This window comes from Bombus flavifrons, chromosome 8 (assembly GCF_040668555.2).
Source record: "Bombus flavifrons isolate JBK064 chromosome 8, iyBomFlav1_principal, whole genome shotgun sequence".
NCBI classification, from domain to species: Eukaryota; Metazoa; Arthropoda; class Insecta; order Hymenoptera; family Apidae; genus Bombus; species Bombus flavifrons.
The window spans coordinates 548,564-571,280 of NC_138449.1; the positions used below are offsets into that span (position 1 = coordinate 548,564).

Here is a 22,717-nt window from a genome sequence, read left to right on the forward strand (position 1 = left end):
ACGAGAAGGGAAATCACGCGGGAATCACTGATTTAACCGGTTGAGTTCCAGGTGTTTTTGAAAAAAAGGGGTGATGAATCCTGAACAGCGCGGTAGCGCTTGTCTTAATCGATTGTGAAGAAAAACAAGCGGAGCAATGGCGCTCGTCATATTTGTTATTTTTATGAAATACATATATATTATTATATATGCGTACTATTAGTTTATAAATATTTCAAGTTTTGTTCAATAAAAATGATAGATGAGAAGATAACAATGAAATACAAAATACCATCAGTCGTCTGTAGCGTTCAAATGTACTGAGACTTTTCGACACAAAATCTAAACAGCGCGATCGCGCTGCTTAAGACTCAAACGGTTAAAGGGGTGAGATGATAAATACATCAGAGTTTGTTTGAACTGTCTTTATTATAAATCGTCGGCTGGTCGAAAACCAGGGTTCTTTCACCCGATGGACAAGGTTCCAGTGCCCTTCTATGCATTGCACTTTGATTGTAGTGATTCATTTATACGGCCAAAAAATAGTAACACACAAATATTGACAATCGTTGACAGATTTCCCAACTTTTTACGAAGACAAAGTGCACCGTTAAAGCACTAGATCAGACTTTTTAAAATTCCCATAAGAACGATAACCGATAGAGCAAGTGCATTCACTTCACATTTGAGTTAAATACATTCTAAGCGCTGTTGAAATATCGAAAACTAACGGACAGGGTGAGAGATGAAAATCGCACTAAATTCAAGTTGCAGTAACTTGTGCTGAAGAGCCGGAAGATTTCTGGGACACGAGCATAAAAAAAGATACCGAAAACAATAGATTGCACAACCAATAGATCGATAAGAAGTCTAGATCAGCTTGCTTTTGGGTATAAACCCAGAAAAGTAACTAATGCAACGTTATCCGGAGAAGTCCAAGCAATTCTGGGTCGACTGGATCTTCAAAAACTGCGGAAAGAAGTAAAGCGACCAACAAACCAAAACCAGACTGAACAGAAAGAAAGGTTTGGTGCTCTCAAATTCAAACCATCGCAGTACAAAGTGGAAGATGTGGTGAACTATTAGTCTAGTAGTACCTTATGAGAACAGGAAATTGGCGATCAAGACAAAGGAGTCGCTCATCCAACGTTCGCTACGAAGTATAAGATTTGCGGGACATGAAGACGTCGCCCAACCAGCGATGCGTAATAGCAGAAATATCTAGTACGGTAGTCTAAATCAGAATCATTTTGGACTAAGTTGTTGCCGATCACAGTCTCAGTTGGTTATTCTCAGATGGCTAGGGCCCCTGGTAAGGCTGGTAATCAGGAAAGGAAAGTCAAAGTCCGAGCAGTCTTGGATTAAGACTAGGATCCCTGAGAAGGCTGATGACCAGAACTAGCTACCTAGCATTCACTTAGCGCTTTTGCGATACTGATTACTGAGACGACAATTATAATAAGAATTATAATAAATATTAGATCAGCCGAGAAAAGAGAAATAGAAAAATGAGGACGATTTCAACATCAAGAAAGTCTAGTGAAGAGAATGTTATACTTTTACATCGGCTCCCTGTCTCATGTTCCACTCTCGTGTTCACTTCTACGTTATGGGTCCTCAAGATAAAGTAAGGAGAATTTTGCAGAAAGGAACAAAAGGCGAACGGTTAAGTAGTGCAGATCACGCAATTATTCACCTCATGACTATCATTCGAACGGATCCAGTGAAATAATAGTTCTATTTTCCATGAAAAAAGGATCGTATTTTTAGTTTACACATACTGAAAGTTTACAAAATCTATTCAATTTCATGTATTGTTACATGTGTATATGACATACCTTTCGATTTTAAAACACAAACGTGTATCTTATGTTGTTAATACCACAATGTCATTTCTTGTTCAAAATTATAAGTATTTATTGATATCTTTTGTAGTTCACAAAATGCTTTAAATATTCTACTTTCGTAACTATTTACTAATGTTCGTTTACGAATTATATGTGTAATTGTACATACTATGTTTATAATTTTTTCATAATATTCACACAAATATATTCGTAGGTTTTATTTTGCTAAAAACCAAATATCTTAAAAATGATCTTAAGAGAAATTTATTGCTTGATAATTATTATAGTTGCATATCCAATCTGGCCCATGTCTATCAATATTTATTACCATTGCCAGCCGGATACCCGTAAAATATTTGTTTTTATTGGTAAGTAAATAATACTGGATAACTATAGATTAAAAATAATGTAAAAAATATATTTTTTTGTGTTCTATAAAAGTAGATTATAATAAAATTAAAAAATAAATAAAAATTCTTTAATCTATGAACAAAAAATGTAAATAATGATCAGTATTTAATTTAATAGTAAAGATTGACAATATAGTTCAACGATTGTACTCATCTTTGTACATTTTATTATCTAATAAAGGTATTTTAAATTGTGATTCATTTATTATATTATTCTACATTGATAATTAAGTAAGATAAACAATTATATTGATAAAATAAGCTAACTAAATGTTAATCTCCAGTCAGCATGAGCAATACATACATTTGATAAAACTTATTACAATTTATAGAGATTGATATTTTACTGTAAAAGAAATTATAGTTCCTAAAATTAGGGATAAATATTTTCAATTTGCTTCTTTTCAATTCGGCATCATATTTATTACTTTTACTTAATCTAAAACTTAGTACTTAGAATTCTTAATTTTGGCTTGAAATAAAATATATTTACTTGAAAATCTATAATAAATGTGTTCATTTCTTACCTTTAAATTATGTTTATATAAATACATCATATTGGGAATTCTACATTATATTAATAAAAAAACTAACAAACAGATAAATGTTGAAAAAAGAATGTAATAAATGTCAAAATAACACTATTTTTTAAATTCCATGTTGCTCTTCATATAAAAATAAAAACTTCTTATGTGATAAAAGTTTATTGCAAGTTTATAACATCTAAAGGTAAAAAGTGATAATACAGTTAACAGTTTGTACGATAATATATGAATAAAAGTTTTAATTTGAAAATATATGGAACTCAATTTATCTATATATCAAATTGTAAGTAAGCGAAGCAAATTTAAATATGCACATATGTATTCCATATTATATATTTATCCAGCAAATTTAAATATGCATATATTCCATGTTATACAATCATTAAACGCACCTTTAATTGCTTAAAGAAATTATAGCCATTATAAGATAGGATAAATGTATTATCAGATTATTTTTTTGTTACTACATTTTTCTATGCAAACATACAAACAGTTTAGTAGGGTATAATGAAGGTGTTCTTAAGTTTCCATAATGCATTTTATCTCGATTAATGCATAATATTTGTATCGAAGACGACGAAAATACATTTCCTTTTCTACGTAAAAAATAGCTTTAAACTAATATGTATGATTATTATGATTCATACGTTCAAAGTTAAAATTATTTAAATTACAATTTTTTTTGTTTAACTTAAATGCTCCTATATCAGAAATCTTGTAATTAATATTGTATTAGCTTCAATAAATTATTTATAAAAACTGTGAGTAAAATAAATCTATAAGAGTTATATATTTTTAACTAAACAGACTTTCATATAGAAAAGATCTAATACTTTCATTATTATTGAAAATATCAAAATAGATTAAAGAAATATTCTATACATATGTCTGCTACTGATATCTTCAATTAATTCAAAAAATACAGCAATTAACTGTTACTTTCATTATAGATGCCATATTGCAACAGTTATTTATAGTCTATAACAATTATATAACTTTTACTATATTTCTGTTAATGGAAAATATCAGTATAGATCTCTTCCCTTAATTTTATTTCAAATATCATCAGTGACGACATCTCTGTGCTAATTTTTTAAATTACATTTATAACTAACAAATAGTACATATGTCAAACCTTCCTTTTACGTAATTTCGCTTTTGCTTCTTTTAATAGAAGATCAAATGTGTTATCTTCACTATTTTGTAACATGTGCCCGCTATTAAGTGAACTGCTTGCCATGCCATCTATAAAAAATAATATCATATTAGAATATTCTAATATGATTTTGCAATAGAATATATATATTATCAGTAATTATTATTTTAAACTTTATATTTCATTTGAATAATAAGAAACAGGTCACTATTAGATAATTCTAATTTATTAATGAATTTCAGAAAATTTCTCAATTTTAAGATCTTTTTAGGACAGATTTTTGCTCAAATATAATGAGGTAACAATTCATTTTCTGTGAATATTTCTTTATTTTATATCGAATTGCAAAAAATAGTGCAATGTGACAATAACTTTAACTTTTACAAAAATAAAACACAATTAAAAAAAATAGAAAGATAATAGTCTCAGAATACTAGCACATAAAACTTCATTTGAGGTAGAAAGGATTCAAATTTTGTAATAGTAATTAGATATTATCAAATGTCATACACTTTTAAAAAATCGCTTATTACAATAGAAAAACATTATAGTTAATATATATATAGTTAAATATTAGTTTCGATTGATAAAGATGTAATGTACTTTAGTTACTCAAAATGCAGAAACTAACACTACAGTTACTCTACTAATAAATTTTATTATTCCTTTAATTATTTAAATATTATTTTTTATATTAGGCACAATATCTTTTATAAAATACTTTGATTCTATTGGTGAAATAAACATTTGTATGATATCATTTAAGATATAAATTTGATTATCATACAAAAATACAAATATATCTTTGAAACTTGGGATTTGTATTTGTATATTTCTGTAAACAATTTGAAATATTGATAGAACAAAATTATTAAATAATTGAAATTGGAAATGGTATGACAATACAAGAATGAATTTGTTACTTATTATACAAATTTGAAATACATATTCAATTATAAATGCCATGCAATTATATCTGTATTCAAAAATTTTTTATATGAAAAATATTATATAATGACGTATGAACAAAAATTCATGAGTTGACAAGTTCAAGAACTAACTCCCAAATAGGATTGTTCACCTTGACCATGGCGGCAAATTTTATGATCACAGTTCAGGTAGATGCCAACATAAAAATTTTGCTAATTATCATAGTTCGTTATATTTATAAAACAAATTGAATTGATCATTATTTAAACTAGCAATTTTGATATAATTAAATGTTTCTATATAATACAACTTCGCCGTTTGATTTATATCATTCAAAAATTTCAATAATTAAAAATTGTGATTAATATTTTTCGCGATTTTTTAATTTTACATCGGGTTCAACTACGAGATTCCAAGCTTTTACTACTCCGTGGTGTTCTCCTCAGTTCTCAGTAATTCTAGCGGATTTTACATTAAATTCGTTCATGAACTATATAATACACTGTTACTGTATACGTTCGGAAAATAAAATGTCGCAACCGTACTCATAACATAATAAATATACCCGCATACTTCTTTATATCTTTATAGAATGTTTAAGATGATAAATATTGTTTACAAAATATTTGTTACTAATTTTAAGTCTTGGACAATCTTCCAATCAAGTAATAAAATACTATATTTCAATAAAGACAAGGACATTCTTCACTTATAGGGTGAAACAAAACATGATTAATTTAGGTTATTCTGTTAGTGGGGCGACCGAAAATTTTTTTTTTATGATAACATGGTACAAAAAGAGCTTTAAGATAATTATGATAAATTTTTTGTCAAATTTCTTCTTTTTTTTTTCTTTGAGTTTTTAAGATCATCTTTAACTTTTTGTAGATAAATCTGTAATTTTTCTACATCTATCTTTCAGTGGATATTGAAACGAATTTAACAAATAGGATAATAAAAATTTTTTTTATCCGAACGGAAGAAACGTTAAAAAAATATTTTCGTCTTAATTAAAACGACGGCAAATTAATTACTCTTCAGCAGATTTACTATTATTTTTTAAATCTTTCCTCGGTTTTGATTATTGATTTATTTACAAAAAACTGAAAGTAGTGACCTTGAAAACTCCGGAAAAAGAGTTGACAAAAAAATGTTTGATCGGACCACTAACAACAGAATAATTTAAGCTGATCACGTTTCGTGTTTCACCTTGTGTAATAATAATACAGGGTAAGGTAAGTAAAGCGTGACAGCTGAATATTGTCGAAAATGTCGGCGATACAAAAAAATGTTAAAAAGATTTTAAAGTATTCTAGGAACCACAACTTTTCATGTAATTGAATTTTTTGTATACAAAGGGACTAATAACATTTCAAGATTATCACCTTTTCTTAAAATGATAATATATATATTTTTAATACTCTATCTAATCTATACACTATACAGTCTATAACAAAATGAATTGAACTATAATCATTCAAGGTCAATCTATGTCACAAAAAATTATGATATATGAAGTTCTATTACAGGTTCATGAACTGTATATAAGTGAGAGAGCAATACTTGGAACTTCTGCTTAAATAATTGTAAACATCGTAAATTGTAAACATTGCAATATTATGAAGACAGTTGGAAGGACTTTTTCTAAAGTCATATAATGACTTTTTCTACTTGTGACGTTGATTGACCTTGAATGACTATAGTCATTGAATTCATCTTAAAGTGGACCATACTTAATAAATTAAAAAATATATAGTTTCATTTTAAAAAATGCTGATAGTCTTGAAATGTCCTTGATCCCTCGATGTACAAAAAATTTAATTATGAGGAAAGTTGTAGCCCCGAGAACACATTAAATTTTCTTAACTACATTTTTTTGTACCACCAATATTTTCGACAATATTCGACAATTAATATGTAATTGTACTGTGTAATTTTTCTCAACAGAAATTCGACCAACTGTTTGTGCAAATGTTGTTTATAGTTAACAGTAACGCTAATAACTCCTGCCTATATTACCAGGAAGTAATTTTGATTATTTTGTCAGATAGAAAGATTTTGTAATTTTTCCCAAATGTTTAAGATTAATAATATTTTTTCTTATTTAATTTTAAGAATAATACGTTGACGATATTTTGCATTTGAAATCATTACCTGAATCTGCTATCATACGTTATCATTCTGCTATCATACGTTATCATTCTGCTATCATTATGTTATCATTATTTATACGTTATATATTATATACATTTGTGGAATTATTTATAAGCGAATGTCTTAAAGCATTGATTTTGAAAAAATATTTAATACGTATTATCTTTAAGTCAATGCCAAAACCAATGCTGACGCAGTGATAATGATTTTTAAAAGCTGAAATTGAAAAACATTTTTCTAGTATCTTAAGAGTTTAAGAAGCAACTTATGGAATTTGAAAATTACCAAATTTTTAATAAATAGTGCAGCTATCTAAACACTATTCCGAAAAAATAATTTTTTTAAATATATTATCAATAGTATAAACAGATACTTGATATTTAATTTAAATGTTTAAGGGCAGAATGTAATATGATAAACTAATTTCGTCAAACTTATTTTCTTTGAGTTTCTCAAAATCACTGTTACTTTTGTCATATAGTGTAAATGTATTTCGTCATGTATGAATTAAGATCTTGAAGTGACTAGACATTAAAAGGGTTATGAAGTTTAAAAGCAATATTTGGATTACCATCCACATTACAAACACGAAGGTAAGAAAACGTATTTACTGAAAATAATTAACTATTCCAGACAATATTGAATAATTAAAGTTTATATCAGTACTATTTTAGAAATATTTGCAAGGGGATTAGAATCTATCATTATTAATTTCAACCAATGTATTAACATTGATAAGTAACATTTTAAATCATTACTCATTAACAAACAGGATCAGTGCACTCGCACATCTTAATGGTTCCTTGGTATTATAACAATAACTAAATATTTGCTATAAATGATATTGTCTAGATAAATTCCTGAATTATTCAAACATATACAAATTCAATTTTGGTAAACAATTTTCATTTAGCAATAAATTTCAATATGTATGCATATGTATATATGTACGTATATATATGTATGTATATCTAAATAGCACATATCAAATATTTTTTCAAGTAGTAACTTATGCAGAAGATTATTTGTACTTAAAGATTTTCCATTAAACTCGTAAAGAAATCTTAGTTAAAATCAGATCTTCATTACAATTTCCTAAAGTAAATTGCTACTTTATATGTATGTATATGCATATAGTGTAATATAATTATTCTTACCAAGATCAGCATATTTTACTTTGCAAAAAGCCCGACGACCTCCAAAACATAAATCATATCTAGGTAAAGTGGGATCATCATTACCATGTTCTACAGCTTCATATGCGTCATTTTTATAAGCAAAGGTTACAAAACCGTAATTGTCACTAAAATATAAAAGATATTTAGTTTAGGATATGCAATGAGTATAACAAAGAATTATAAAATATCAGAAAGTTACCCATGTTCGCGGAAATGTATACTAATATCTACTACAGGACCAAAAGTTTCAAATCTTCTACGTAAATCAGCTTTAGTGATTGCTTCATCTAAGCGCCCAACGTAAATCACTCTTCTCTCTTCCACTTGTTTTTGTTTCTCTCGGTCGTACCAATTATCATAAGATCGGCGGTATGAAGTTGTTGGTGATCTAACATAAATAAAAATGTAAAACGTTACGTTAAACAAATAAGTCAACATTGAACAATTATAATTATAATAAAAATATAGCTTATTCTAAAGTATAGATATACATATCTACACAGTTGTGGAATTAAAGTTGAAAATTTCAAATAAATTATACTCAGATAAAACGTAGATCAGTTATACAGGGTGGTTGGTAACTGGTGGTACAAGCGGAAAGGGGGTGATTCTACGCGAAAAAAAAGTCGAAAATATAGAATAAAAATTTTTCGTTTGAGGCTTTGTTTTCGGGAAAATCGACTTTGAACTTTCGCTCGGTACGCGTGCACTTTATCACGTCTCGTTATAACGGATCTCACTGTAGATCGTTGTCTCAATGGAAAAATTAAAAAAAAAAGAAAGAAATTAAAAAAAAAAAGAAATTTTTATTCTATATTTTCGACTTCTCTTTTCGCGTAGAATCACCTCCTTTCCGCTTGTACTACCAGTTACCAACCACTCCGTATATCCTAACTTTTCTATACTTCCTTTAGCTAATACTATTGTAGTAAGTAACTTATACTTACTTTCTAAATAGTCATTTACTTTGCATATGTATTTTTCAATAATGTGATATATAAACAGTACAATAAAACCAACAGTTCGGAATAAAATGATAGCGTACTCAATATTCTTGTTCATTTCTAAAAAAGTACATGAATCAAGATATCCTAATATATTATCCATAGTCTGTATGGAATGCTAAAAAATTGTTTCTCATAGCCTACTCTTTTCCTATACTTTCGAATCACTGGAGATCTATTAAGATGTTACTGCAAAACTATACTCGATCTTGAATTTCAGAGTTAAATTTTTGTATTGCATCATGTAAAACAAATTCCATCTATGTTATGATCTATATACATATGTACATAAAAGGTAAATCCTTTGACTGATACATTTATCAACGCCCAACCCAAATCACTATATTTAGAAACGTAAAATTTGGAAATAATATTTCTTTTATGACGTCGGCATAAGATAAGAAAGGATTTTTGGGAAGACGAACCCTGAGGGAATATAAAGGGGGTAGAATTTGTTTTAAAAGGATAACCGTATCTCTAAAGCCACTAAAGTTAGAGTTATCTACTCAAGTCAAAGAGACGAGATATTCATAATTCATAAATGTTCAGAGAGTAACAAACATAAATTTACCATAAAAATAAATATCGTTTGGCTAAAGCTGCGGACGGGCAGCTAGTATATTACTATAAAGAAAATGAGTTTTAGTTGTCCCAATAACTGTGGTATAATAGGCAATAATTGTGATTCTATATGAAAAAACAAGACAAAATTATAAAAAAAATTTTTTTCATATGACGATTCACTTTCTAAAAAATCAAGTTTGAGAATTTATCAAGTATAGCTAATTGTAATTGAGCTTGTCTAATTCCGGATTGAACAAAGTAAATTATTGACAAAAGATTATTCTTCATATAAAAATAAAATTAGATATAAAAATAAGTAAGAAATGCAAAATAAATGTTAAGTTTTCGAGAAAAGTAAATTTGAAAATTTATTATGTGCGTATATCAGACCAGTTCTTAACTAAACATGTTTGAACTATACTTTCTTGAAAACAAAGCTTGATATGGAAAATTTTCATTTTACACTTCTCGCACGTAGAATAACCACCTGCTGATTGTTCACTCACAACTAGTTTGTAATTAGCCAAGTTTAAATATATTTGATAAATTTTCAAGCCCGATTTTCTCGAAAACGAAGCATTATATAAAAAAAATTTTATTCTAAATTTTCGACTTCCTTTTTAAAGTAAAATCATCCTACCGCCGACTGTACCACAATTGCTGGGTATCTTTCATAGAATTAATGAAATTTTAATAGCTTTTTCTAAGAGAACGGTTGAGTTATAACCCACGGTCCTCTGAAACTTTTGATTCTCATAGCGAATAGAATATGATGCATTAGAAAAAAATTCATCTTAAATTTCAAGGCCAAAGTCAATGTTGCAGTAACTTTTTAAAAGAGACTTCCACCAATCCGAAGATGTAGAATAACCTTCAAAACGATGACAAATAATTTTTTAACATTAAGTAAGTACATTACACATCACATCATATGAAAACATACATATAGAATGTTGCTTTTGTAGAAATTCATATTTAGTTAGACAAAATCATAGTACATTTGTGCTCATAAAATATCTTATTAGATACTTTCATTTGTGAAAATATACAATACAGAGCATATTTTTTGCTAGTGTTGTAACATCTTATCTTACGTAAAACCGTGAAAATGAAACTAGAAAAGGCTTTAAATAACAGTAACAGTAACAGAATTTTGCTATCCCGGAAAAAACAAAAAAAAAATAAAAAGGGGACAATAATTGAAATATGTTTAGTAACTTAACATGTTACAAATAAAGTTATTTAAAAAATATAAAGTCATTCCTATTTTTTCTATATTTTTATACTATTGATACGTATATTTTATATAAAGAATTAATCCTACTGTACTATATAAATATATGAACTAATATGCAAGAATATGTATTAGTTAGCTTTAGATTAAAATGATTTAATCAAAACGATACGTATGTTATCATAATTTTTTAGTTCTACCAGAGAAAGCAAAAATTACTTCACTTAAAAATACAATCAGATTGTCATTATAATTTCGAAATCTCGCGAATAGTATGATCTTGGTAAAACATTTCCTTTTATCATTTTCTTTGTTTCATCCAACAGTTTGATTTTATCTTTTATCTTTTCATGCGTGTATGTAAAAAGAGAAATATTTAGACGTTCCTATTTATATACTTGTGTATAAATACAGACCAAAGTTGTAATCCTTTCTTACGATTATCTTACAAATTGTTCGTCATTAAAAAAAAATGTTTCAAATAAAATTTGTTCACTTTCGAGACGATCTTCATTTTTTAAAATATATTATTTCATGTAATTTTATCACCTAAGAAATCTTGGTTATAGTTAAAGTTGTATGAAAATGTTTCTTACAAAAATTACATACTATTGTAGGGACCAAAGGATAATAAGGATATTTTTATTCTATAACAAAAAGACAATGAAATAAAATAGGTCAATTTTGATTTTTTAGCGTAATGCTGTATTTTATGCGTCTGTATATATGATGACCTCTGCAAAGATAATTTCGCCCTACGAGGTCATCAAATGTTGTACAAACAAAATTTTCTTTCTAATTTTCTATGCGAAGTAATATTTTGATTAATCTCCTACACATGAAAAAATTTAATTCCTTTATAACTTATATGCAAACAGAATTTCATTTTTAAAAATTGATTTCTCTATGGTAATTACATTAGCTTTCACAAAACTATATAATTTTTGTAGGAAGTATTTTTATGAAATTTTAATTATATGTTTTTCAAGTGATAAAATTATATGAAACATTCTATATATTTCATTTTATAGACAATGTTAATTAGCTGAACTTATGTGGATTAATTTATTATTTACATTTTTATCATTTTCGTGTTTTTCTTTACATATTTGTGTACATATTTCTATATTTGTGTACAATGATTCATACGGAGATAACGTCATAAGTATGAAGTAATGACTTATGGCAATTATGTATGTCGCAAATTACCTCGAACATATTTGATGATGTAAGACTTGTTGTTCTATTCCTTTATATTTATCGTTATTTATTGTTAAACAAAAAGAAAAAATATCACAAGTAACATAATAATTTATAAAAATCCTCTATCTATAAAAAAATGACTACTGGTATATTATGGCTCACTACACAAGCACTAACCTTAGCGAAAATTAGTTCAGACGAATGCTATACATGTATGTGGTGCTACATAATCCAATATTCAATGTTTTACTGTCACTTGTACATATACACAGGAATATGGAGGATATCTCGAAAGTATATATCATACAACATAAAGGTATATATATTTATATCGAAAGACGGAGAAATAGTAACAGATATTAAATATACATACTTACTATAGTATACTTATATACCGTACATTATTTTAAATTATAATGTAACAAGCATAATTCCTCTACGTTGACTGCTAAAAATTTTGATCTATACTAAGCGTAACAATATTTCCTGTATTAAATTATTCAAAACTTAGGATTTAAAAGGTTTAAAACAATTGCTCTTTTATGATTTCTCATCCATTGGTCTTCTCACGATATTCCCAGGGATAATGCTGATAATAATTATGTCAATAAGAAAGAATGATTAATTCATATTTCTAGTGCAGAAAATATTTTTACATCTATTGGGTTAAAATTTCTACTAAACAATATTCAGCAGTGGTATTTAACCTTTTTGCACTTGTGAGTCAGTGAAAATAGAAAAATTATTTCAAAGACCCCAAGTAGAAATAAAAACTGTATTTATATATAGAATAACTTTTATGTCATAACTTTATATTATAATAGTATTATCTCAGGCGTATAAACAATAATAACTTTCGCGTGGAGCGACAGGGAATTTCTGACGGACCGGTTCCGGTTCGTGAACTAGCGCGGCGTAGATGTAGAGAAATTGTTTTCAGTATTATAACTTACAATAAAATATCCATATTTGTCACTACTTGTTCATCTTTTAATATAAACGTATATCTGTATGTTGTATAAAATATACTTTCGGGACCCGACCCGTTTATTCGTAACTGAATACATATTATATATATGTAGGTTTATACATGTAGTGGGATACTTTCGGGATCCCATCCGATTCTGGCTAATATTTTCCGACCCGAACCGAACTAGGACATCTATGACGTTTGAGAACCCGGGAACCACTATTAAAGATTTCATTTTCAATCTTAAAAATTGAAGTTAAATTTCTTTTATAACAAAAATTAAAAATATTACGACTAGTACGGTAATGTATCAAAATGATTTTAAACGACATTAAAGACTTCCAAAAAAGTTATATCCAAAAGCAATGAAATCAATTTGCAGCGAACATGATTAGAGAGTTTTATTCCTAAAATATGGTCAAGAATCTATCAATTAACTACCTATTTAAATCTCCAGATTTGTCCATTTAAATTTCTTTCTATAAGATCAAGTAAAGAACATCATTTATCAAATTTAATCTATTATTGATAACATGCATCATAGAATTTGAGTTGAATTTGAACATTAATGCTTATATAATATTTATGACAAGATTCTAAATACTTCTAAAAAAAAGGATTTGAAAGTTTATTGATATTTAAAGATAACACAATAAACATTGTTTGTGGATCTTTTGTTGTGGAAACATTTTGCTTATAATTAAGATATTAGAGATGATTTTGAAAAAAGTGAAATATTACACTATGTGATTCTCTTCCACATACTATACTAAATTAATCGCATTCATATTGGATGTCTAAATTTCGTTCAAATATGCAAGTATTTCATGTGGAAACATGCTTAGCTCATTGTTCTGGTGTCAAAAGATACAGATCTTGCTATCTAGCTAGTAAAGCTGTCAATTTCATTCTTTTATGTGGAATTTTATTATAATACTCTGTCTGCCATTATTCTCAAATTATTAGGTAGTCGTTTGAAATGAAATTTGCTACATATCATGGAGACAGATAGTGGATCTGAAATATAAAACCTCATCTTTAGCACTTTATCTATTAAAAAATTCTGTTTGTTGTTATTGCACATGTGTAAAGTATATAACTGATAGATACATGTAAGTATATGTCAAAGACTAGAGACACGTAATAAGTGAAAAAAACAACTTTTAAAATATGAATCTTTCAAAAAGTATTGGTGTTAGTTTGGACTAAATGTACTACAGCTGGTAAAAAAAAAAAAAAGAAAAAAACGACAACGCTGCTGCCACCAGACTGACATGGATACATATGTATATGAATCTATATTTTTTGATCGCGTGTATTGCCAACACTTAGTTTTCATATTTCAGATCCACTATCTGTCTCCATGATACCTACCAAGTTTCATTTCGATCAGCCACCTAATAGTTGCAGAATTCCAATTCCACTTCCTTTTCAGAAATAAAAATTTAGCAATCTTTTTAATACTACTATAGTTATAAATTTATAACTACTATAGTTATAAATTTCAAAGTTTATATGTTTTGAAAACGTTATAAATACAAATCACTTACCTTCTCCAATCTCTGTAGCTATGATAACTTCCTGCAGAATGTTGTCTATGCCTGTCGTAACTTATATAGTGTCTCCTATCTCGTCTTCTTCTCCTTTTTGACCATTTAATTCTTCCGAAATTTGAACGAGATGAAGATCTGTAAACATTTTCACAACTTTGTTAAATTGAAGAATTGATCGCCTTCATTAAATTTTTATTAAAAAATCTATTTCATAACTATATACCTGGAACAACTAGAATATCGAGAGGATGATTGGGATCTTGATCTAGTCGATCTAGAACGTGATCGTGAATATCTTGATTCCGAACTGAAAGAAGACCTCGTATCTGATCGTGAGCGACAACGGAAATGTGAACGCGAACGTGAGCGTGAACGCGGACGTGAACGCGAACGTGAACTCGAACGTGAACGCGAACGTGAATGTGAACGCGATGACCAACTACTGCTTGAGCTAACGGAGCTACGCCGATGACTTATTCTTCGATGACGTGTATTACTTCGTTTATGAGATCTACTTCGATTGCTACTACTTCTGCTTCTGCTTCTACTCTTGCTTTTACTTTTACTTCTTGACTTAGATCGATTTGGGTTGGAACCAATTCCGTGCTTTTTATTAGATCGTTGATTTTTATCCCGTACATTATTATCCCTGAAAATTATGAAATTTTATGGTAATATACATTATTAGCAAATATTTACCTAATTTAAATTATATTTCTTCTTAAATTACAAAACATCTTAAAAGAACTCAAAACTAAAGATAAACACTTTTTGAATGTTTCCATTCTCCATTTCAACCAAACCTAGGTACCTATTTATTCATATTCTATTATATTTATGTTTCAACCCAAAGAATTGAATGATACATAGATAAATATAATTACATTGGTATGAATTAACATCTTCCATTTTACAATACGATAATAGAAAGTATTACATTGAATATAAGTATGCTTTTAAACAGTAAAAGATTAAGTTAAATACAATACATATCTCTGGATAACTAGATAAAAATTAAAGATGTTATTATCAATAATAGTTTGAAGTTTTAATAAAAATGAAAATGCAATACGTATGTTATTTAAGATTATTTTAATTAAAAAAGAGGACATTATACAAAATAAATATAGTAAGACAGATGATTATAAAAAAGAAAACAATAAAATTTCATCCATTTATAATAATATTTGGTTGTTTAGTTATATTTAATTACAAGACCAGTTTCTCATAATGGAAGTTCTGAATCCTTTTAAGAAATATACAGGAGAATATACACAATAAAGAACATGTAAATATCTGCTTTATAATGATATGAAAAATGTTTAAAGCAAAAAATTTCAGCTGTAAATTATAATCTTGAACAATAAAAACGTGATTAAATTCCAAAGTTGAGATTACAAAGATACAAAGTGAAATATGAGCTGATATATATTTTCTGCAACAAAAAATTATTGATTGTGATACTCTTCAATTAAACAATTTCATACATCTTCTGAATTAATAATTTATTGTCTATAAACATCTTATTTTTCTCCAAAGAAGAACGTCCAATGACATCAAAAGTGGTAATATACTGAATCTTTATATCCAATCCAATGATTTGGAAATTTTTCATAGAATATTTGAATAGCTATTCATTAGACATTTAATGATCATGCATACAGATAATTTGATAGAAAGATTTAAGCATTACGATCTGTGATCATCTGTTTTAAGGAACTCGAAAGGTACCTATAGACACGTTCACTTTGATCACTTTGATCACTTTGATTGTTTGTCAGATAAATAGTAAATTCACAACTTAACACTGATTTAAAGTCATCTCAAGTTTATAAGTCAGATATATTTGAAAATATTATAATATCAACTATAAGATATATTTGAAAAAGATATATGTTTTTATACAAAAGATACTAATAATCTTTAAAAGATTAAAAAAAAATGACTATAAAGAATATTTCTTTCTGCTCCTGTTCAAAATTATTCAAAGATTAAAGACAAATCATATCATTAGAGACAAAGAAGATATGTATTAGGTAGATATCTATTTACACTGATACACTGCATAATATATTATATTATATATTATATTATAACATATATTATAACATATTATAACACATTATACGCATAATATAACATAATCGGCTAATAAGAACTTACATCTGAAATTAATTTATAAATTTGACAACACAAAAATATTTTATATAAAGTACATCATATTTGATGTATTCAAAATCATCTTATTATAGGTCTTTGAGGCCATCTATATTTTAGCTAAAGGTAATATTGACAAAAATGTATGGTACTATATAAAAAAAAAGAGGTTTCTCTAATGTCTCAAAAAATATCTCAAAAGTTTGAAACGAAAATTACGACGAATATATATAATAGGACTTATAAAACATTTTTTGATAAAATTAATAAATAGAGTTATTTCAGATAACAGATTAACAATCTATATTTTTGTACTCTTACCTTCGTTGCTTGTGTCTCTCATCAACATCTATTAAAGATTTTGGAGGAAATTCAAATACTGTTTCATAAGTTTGAATTCCTATGTCATAAGTGAGTGGTTTTGGACGAACCGTTTTCTCATCTACATCTAATTTTGGTTTTAAAACTGAGACAATTTCTCTTTCTGACCAAATTAAATTTTTAGGGTCATCCTTAATAGGTTCAGTTGTGGTGGAAGCATGATGGATATATACTAATGTCATAGGTTGCAGTGGTGAATTTGTTCTACTATTATCACTGCGATTCTGTTCTCTTCTACTTCTATATTCTGCTAGATTTAATTTTTTACGGGGAGGTTTTTTTTCTTCCTCCTTTGTAAATGTCTTTACGCTATCTTGGACGATTATATTCTGCACCTTATCATGTAAACTATTAGTAGTAGTTACTATATTTTCATTGGAAATAGTCTTTACAACGGGTACTTGTACATTAAGTGGTTTTTTTAATACAGAAACCATTTGTTTTGTTCTTTGAGTTCCTGCTTTTATAGATTTTGTTTTACTTAAGACACCTTGACGTATCTGCAAAATGTTTGCTGCTAGAGCTGAATGTATTTTCATCTGAGGTATTGCATTACTTGTAGATGCACTTTCATTTTGTGAAATAACACAACTGGTAGTATTGCTTGAAATATTAATTTGTTGGCAATTTCCCTTGCTTGCTAATGTTTCTTTTCTACAAATCTTTGTTTCATTTTGCAGTTGTTTTGTAGGTTTATTATCTTGAATATCACTAACTGTTGTAACTCCTGACTGCTCTTCATTATTATCACTTACTTCACCTGATTCCAAACCACTATCCTTCTTTGAATTACTGTCAGTTGAATATTCTGTATTTTTCATGAAACTTTTATTCAAATCTGATGAAAATGATTGTTTTTCATATGCTGTGTAATAATGAGATACGCCTTGATTGTCATTCTTGATAGTAATCACTTTTTCGCTGTCACTAGACTGTTTCTCATACTCACTGTTATTATCTAAACCTTTAATACAGGAATTCATACTACAATAATCATGATCCAATTGAACTAATCCACCATCAATGGTTTTACTCTTAGTATTATTTGTCACCTAATATAATACGATAATTATTATATTACTTACACTTATTCAAACACTATGATTATCTAACAATAGTAATAATGTAAATGATATTAATAATAATAATAATAACAAGCGTAATCAACAAAGAAAATTATTGTCATAATAATAATAACACGTAAAAAAATTGTTTACGACTGCGGAGGTGAAATACAAATGAAATATTTCATAATGTGAGATCCAATTCTAAGAATTCTTCTAATATCTAATTTATATATTCTAATGCTTCAAAAAAGATTAATTGTTTATTATCTTAAACAAGTTAATGATTTAAATGTATTTTTATACATTAGAAATATATAAAGATGAATATATTGTTATAAATTCTTTATACTTAACTATTTTCAATAGCTTGTTTCGAAAAAGTGATGCAGCAGCATCTTGCATACGTGTTCCATTACTGTGACCATTATTTTGATTACTAGACATTGCAGGTATTATTGAAATCATCTTTTTACGTGCAGATGTCTAATATAACATAATACAATGTAGTCAATTTTTATGTTTATTTTTATTCCAAATATTGATTTTCTTGTTATATATACATTTTAATGGCAAAAGCAAATATCGCAAAATTTGAGCAAAAAATTATTGATTGACATTATTTAATACAGAAAAATCATATAATAATTTTCCTGCAATTATTTTGGAAAATGAAGTTTCTTTTCACCTTCCCAAATTGATTTTTTGGAAGATTTTACAATAAGAAGAGAAGCTGGAAGATTAGATGAGTTTCTCTTTATCAAAATTTTACAAGGTCAAGTAATTTCATGCGGTTACAAAATTTTGTTTGCAATTAAAATCATCCACGCACTTGAAACTTTAAGCGTACCTTCTACAAAAATCAATTAAAAGCTGATATGTAGTTGTACAAATAAACAAAAAAAGAAATGTATCTGGCTTTCTAAAAGAACTTTGTAAAATAGATGATTTAATATTCAAATTTATACTAATTTGAATCATGGGAAAAAATGTTAAACCACATTCTAGTTTGCAAAATTTTTGAAAAAGAAAAAAGCTATATTGATCTCCCAGCCTTGTTTTTGTAAAAATCTCATCCACGAAAATTAACTTGAGAAGATAAAATCATTTACCTTTCAAAATGACTATAAATAGATTGCTGTACAACTTTGCTTTAGAAATTAAGTTATATCAGTAAGAAAATGACAGTTTCTTGATCGCGCTTTCATAATTCTTTAATTTTGCCTAAGAGTTCATTAATTAATCATACAATTACCTTTATCTTTTCAATGACTTCTTTGGGTAAAGCATCTCTAATATCTTTATGTAAGTCTGAAATTTGTGGCTGTTTTATACATTGCTGTATTTCATTAGATTTCATAGATGAATCTGGCTCATATTCTGTATTCATTCCAGCAGATGAATAAGTTGATACTAAAGTGCTTTCGGAAGCTTCAAATTGCTCAAGTAAACTCTTAACATCTCCAGCTTCCAGAACTTAATAATAACGAAGAAATTATTTATTAATAACTATTGTAAAAATATATATATATATTTTTTTTTTTACAATAGTTCAATATACCTGGTAATTGATTTGTAGTTTTATTATTATCTTGACCACCATTTTGTATATCTTTATTGTGCTGTGAGCATTTTGGTTCCCTTTTCTTTTTTTGCTTTAAAAACAAATTTGCACTAATATCTTTTCCTATACTATCATATTTATGTATATTCTTTTTCGACTTATTTTGACTTTTTGAATGTTTAGGTTCTATTAATGATGATTTTGTTTCTATCTCTATTTTTTTACTATCACTTTCCATAAAGTCATCAATTTTATAATATGAATTACCTTCTGTCATGTACTCTATAAAATATAATATAAAATATAATAACTCTAGCAGATTTTGTCATTAGGTGGTACTGATTGCCAATCCAGTATATGTCAAATGAAATAAATCTATGCCCTTATTAGTGCTTTTTAAATCTGATGTACTGTAATTACCCTGAGAAGATGAGAGACAAGATTCTTTCCCTAACTCCTCTTGTTTCATTATAAGCAAATTAGATTCTAAACTATGTATTGCTTGTTCATCCTGAATTATGCTTTCTGCAGTGCAAAAATTTTTTTTATCTGTACCATTCATGCTTAATCCTATAATATCCATGTATTCATCCATGTCTGAAGCCTAAAAAAGAATCATAAGTGACAAATTCATTCATTAAAAATAGCACATTTAACGAACCAAAGAATTAGCAAAACCTGTAAGTAACCAATGTGTTCTTGCCAATCTGTAAGAACTTTTGCAAAATCTTCTTTAATACTATCAATTTTAGAAAGTGTAGAAATTTCTGAATCTGACATTTCATCCACACTCTCATTATGTCTGAAATGACATAATATACAGTAATAAAATTTAAATTTTATGATTTTTATAAAAATACTATACTCACTCATGTTCTTTTTTCCATACATTAGTAGAATTTGTAATATCAAGATGAGTTTCCATATAATCAAAATCATTTTCAACCATATGTATCAATAGGTCTTGGGGTTTTTCCATTAAATTCTGTTGAAACATGATATATATTTATTTTATATATGTTTCAAATTTTAAAAGAAATATTTATACCTGAATTGTTTTAGTAATACTAAACTTTAAATTTATAGTATATATAATTAATTTCGTATTAATTTAATAATTGTATAGTTTAAAGAAAAATGTTTATACACATTCAAAATTGGTAGGTCCTTTAAAATCACTAAGAATAAATTTTCATTATGTAATTATTTTAATATGTTACTTCGTTTTTCTTCTTTGTATTTATTATATTATATTATTTGCTTTTAATATATAAAGTATAAAAGTATAATAAAATAGCAGCAAAATAATAAATAAACGCAGATCTTCTAAATATGTCTAATAATAATCAACTAAGATTATACCAATTATACAATATATAAAATTATATCTAAAAACAATTATCTATAGTATTACTCATAATTTAAAATTTCATATAACTATCTGATTCTTTAAACGGACTATAAAATAAGAAAACGTCATATATAAATTTTGTCCAAAATTAATGACACACATGTCTATGTATATTTATACATCCATTTTTCAAAATTTAATTATTTATGAATGTCATGCAATAATAACACACTAATTTAAATAAAATATATATGAAGTTAAATTACTAATAATATAAAATATAATGCATAATTTATACCTGATTAATATTCTATAGATGTTTATTATAACATAAAATCTTTATATAAATTTACATTGTTAAAACTCAAATAAAAAATTATGCTAATATTTACTATTTAACATATATATATTTAAATTTAACATATTTATTACCTGTTCCAAAGATAATGAAAAGTCTGAAAATTGTTCTTCATCGTGAAAATTTAAAAATCCAGTCTCCATGACAACAATTTTCAACGATAAACTAAAAAATTATTGTACAGCAGCAGTCTGTAATTAAAGCATTAAAAAATACAATAAGCAGAATATTTCATGTCTTGTTTCTAAACAACCACGCGTTTATTTGAGGTTATATTCGAACAAAGTGATTCTAATTTTGCTGTACATGTATTACAATCAATGTATAAAATAACGTATAACTATTTAGTATAAACTAAGTATTGAAAGTCATTAAAAATTAAATTCAAAGGGGGATAATATGGAATTTACAGTTAATTACCTTTTAGAAGTGTAAAAATATTAACTATCGACAGACATCAAACTGTCAAATGAAGTAATGTAGAATCCTTAGCGAAAAATTTAAATACGTATGTTAGAAATATTCTATAAAACCATAATTTGTTTGTCTAATATAATATTACGTCTTGATAAAAATTTAATTTGTAATGTCTCTGATGCTACACAATCATCCCGTTTTAATTATGTTATGAGTTTCTTTGTTAGGTTCGAATCACGCTTCTTCACGCGCGTAAGTACGTATACATGACATGGCACACACATCATAAGCGCACGTGTACCAAGTACCAAACGCGACCATAAACTATAAGTATATAAAGCACCACGCCTCCCAGTTACAGCAATATTACTAAATAAAACTATCAATTTATCAACTATAAAACTGTTTCATATATAAAAGTATTATCTTTATATAATATATACAAGATGAATAACGTGTTGACTATATGTTGTCTATCAATCAGTAGATAGATAACTGTGTACGTATGAAATTTTCATGTATAAATATAATTTTTTCAGTTGACATCGTATGCTATAAGGTATTACAAATTTTACACATTTAAAATTTTGTACTTGCATAAAAAAAATTATTATATCACACGTGGCCGATACAGTATATAAATATGTGTACGCTTCTCCCGGTTTAATTGTCATGTGCATTGACGTATTAATACATAG

General features: G+C 27.1%; 1 protein-coding gene across 6 annotated transcripts; it reads right to left on the bottom strand.

Annotated features, from left to right (window-relative positions):
- Positions 1 to 1,824: 1,824 nt before the first annotated feature.
- On the bottom strand, positions 1,825 to 22,310 carry LOC138182474 (NK-tumor recognition protein). 6 transcript variants are annotated; one of them, XM_069118364.1, is made up of 15 exons: positions 22,023 to 22,310; positions 21,677 to 21,793; positions 20,763 to 20,878; positions 20,572 to 20,695; positions 20,314 to 20,497; positions 19,891 to 20,175; positions 19,585 to 19,805; positions 18,687 to 18,815; positions 18,215 to 18,317; positions 17,206 to 18,130; positions 14,951 to 15,376; positions 14,725 to 14,880; positions 8,399 to 8,587; positions 8,179 to 8,324; positions 1,825 to 4,026 (listed from the first exon to the last, which is right to left on the bottom strand). In XM_069118364.1, exons 2-15 carry the CDS (start codon positions 21,743 to 21,745, stop codon positions 3,911 to 3,913), a joined length of 3,189 nt encoding a protein of 1,062 aa, XP_068974465.1. In that variant the 5' UTR covers positions 21,746 to 21,793; positions 22,023 to 22,310; the 3' UTR covers positions 1,825 to 3,910. The 6 variants fall into 6 exon arrangements, with proteins under 6 accessions (XP_068974465.1, XP_068974469.1, XP_068974463.1 ...); XM_069118365.1 differs by having other exon boundaries at positions 1,828 to 4,026; positions 14,725 to 14,862; positions 22,023 to 22,309; XM_069118368.1 differs by lacking the exon at positions 18,687 to 18,815 and having other exon boundaries at positions 1,826 to 4,026.
- Positions 22,311 to 22,717: the final 407 nt, after the last annotated feature.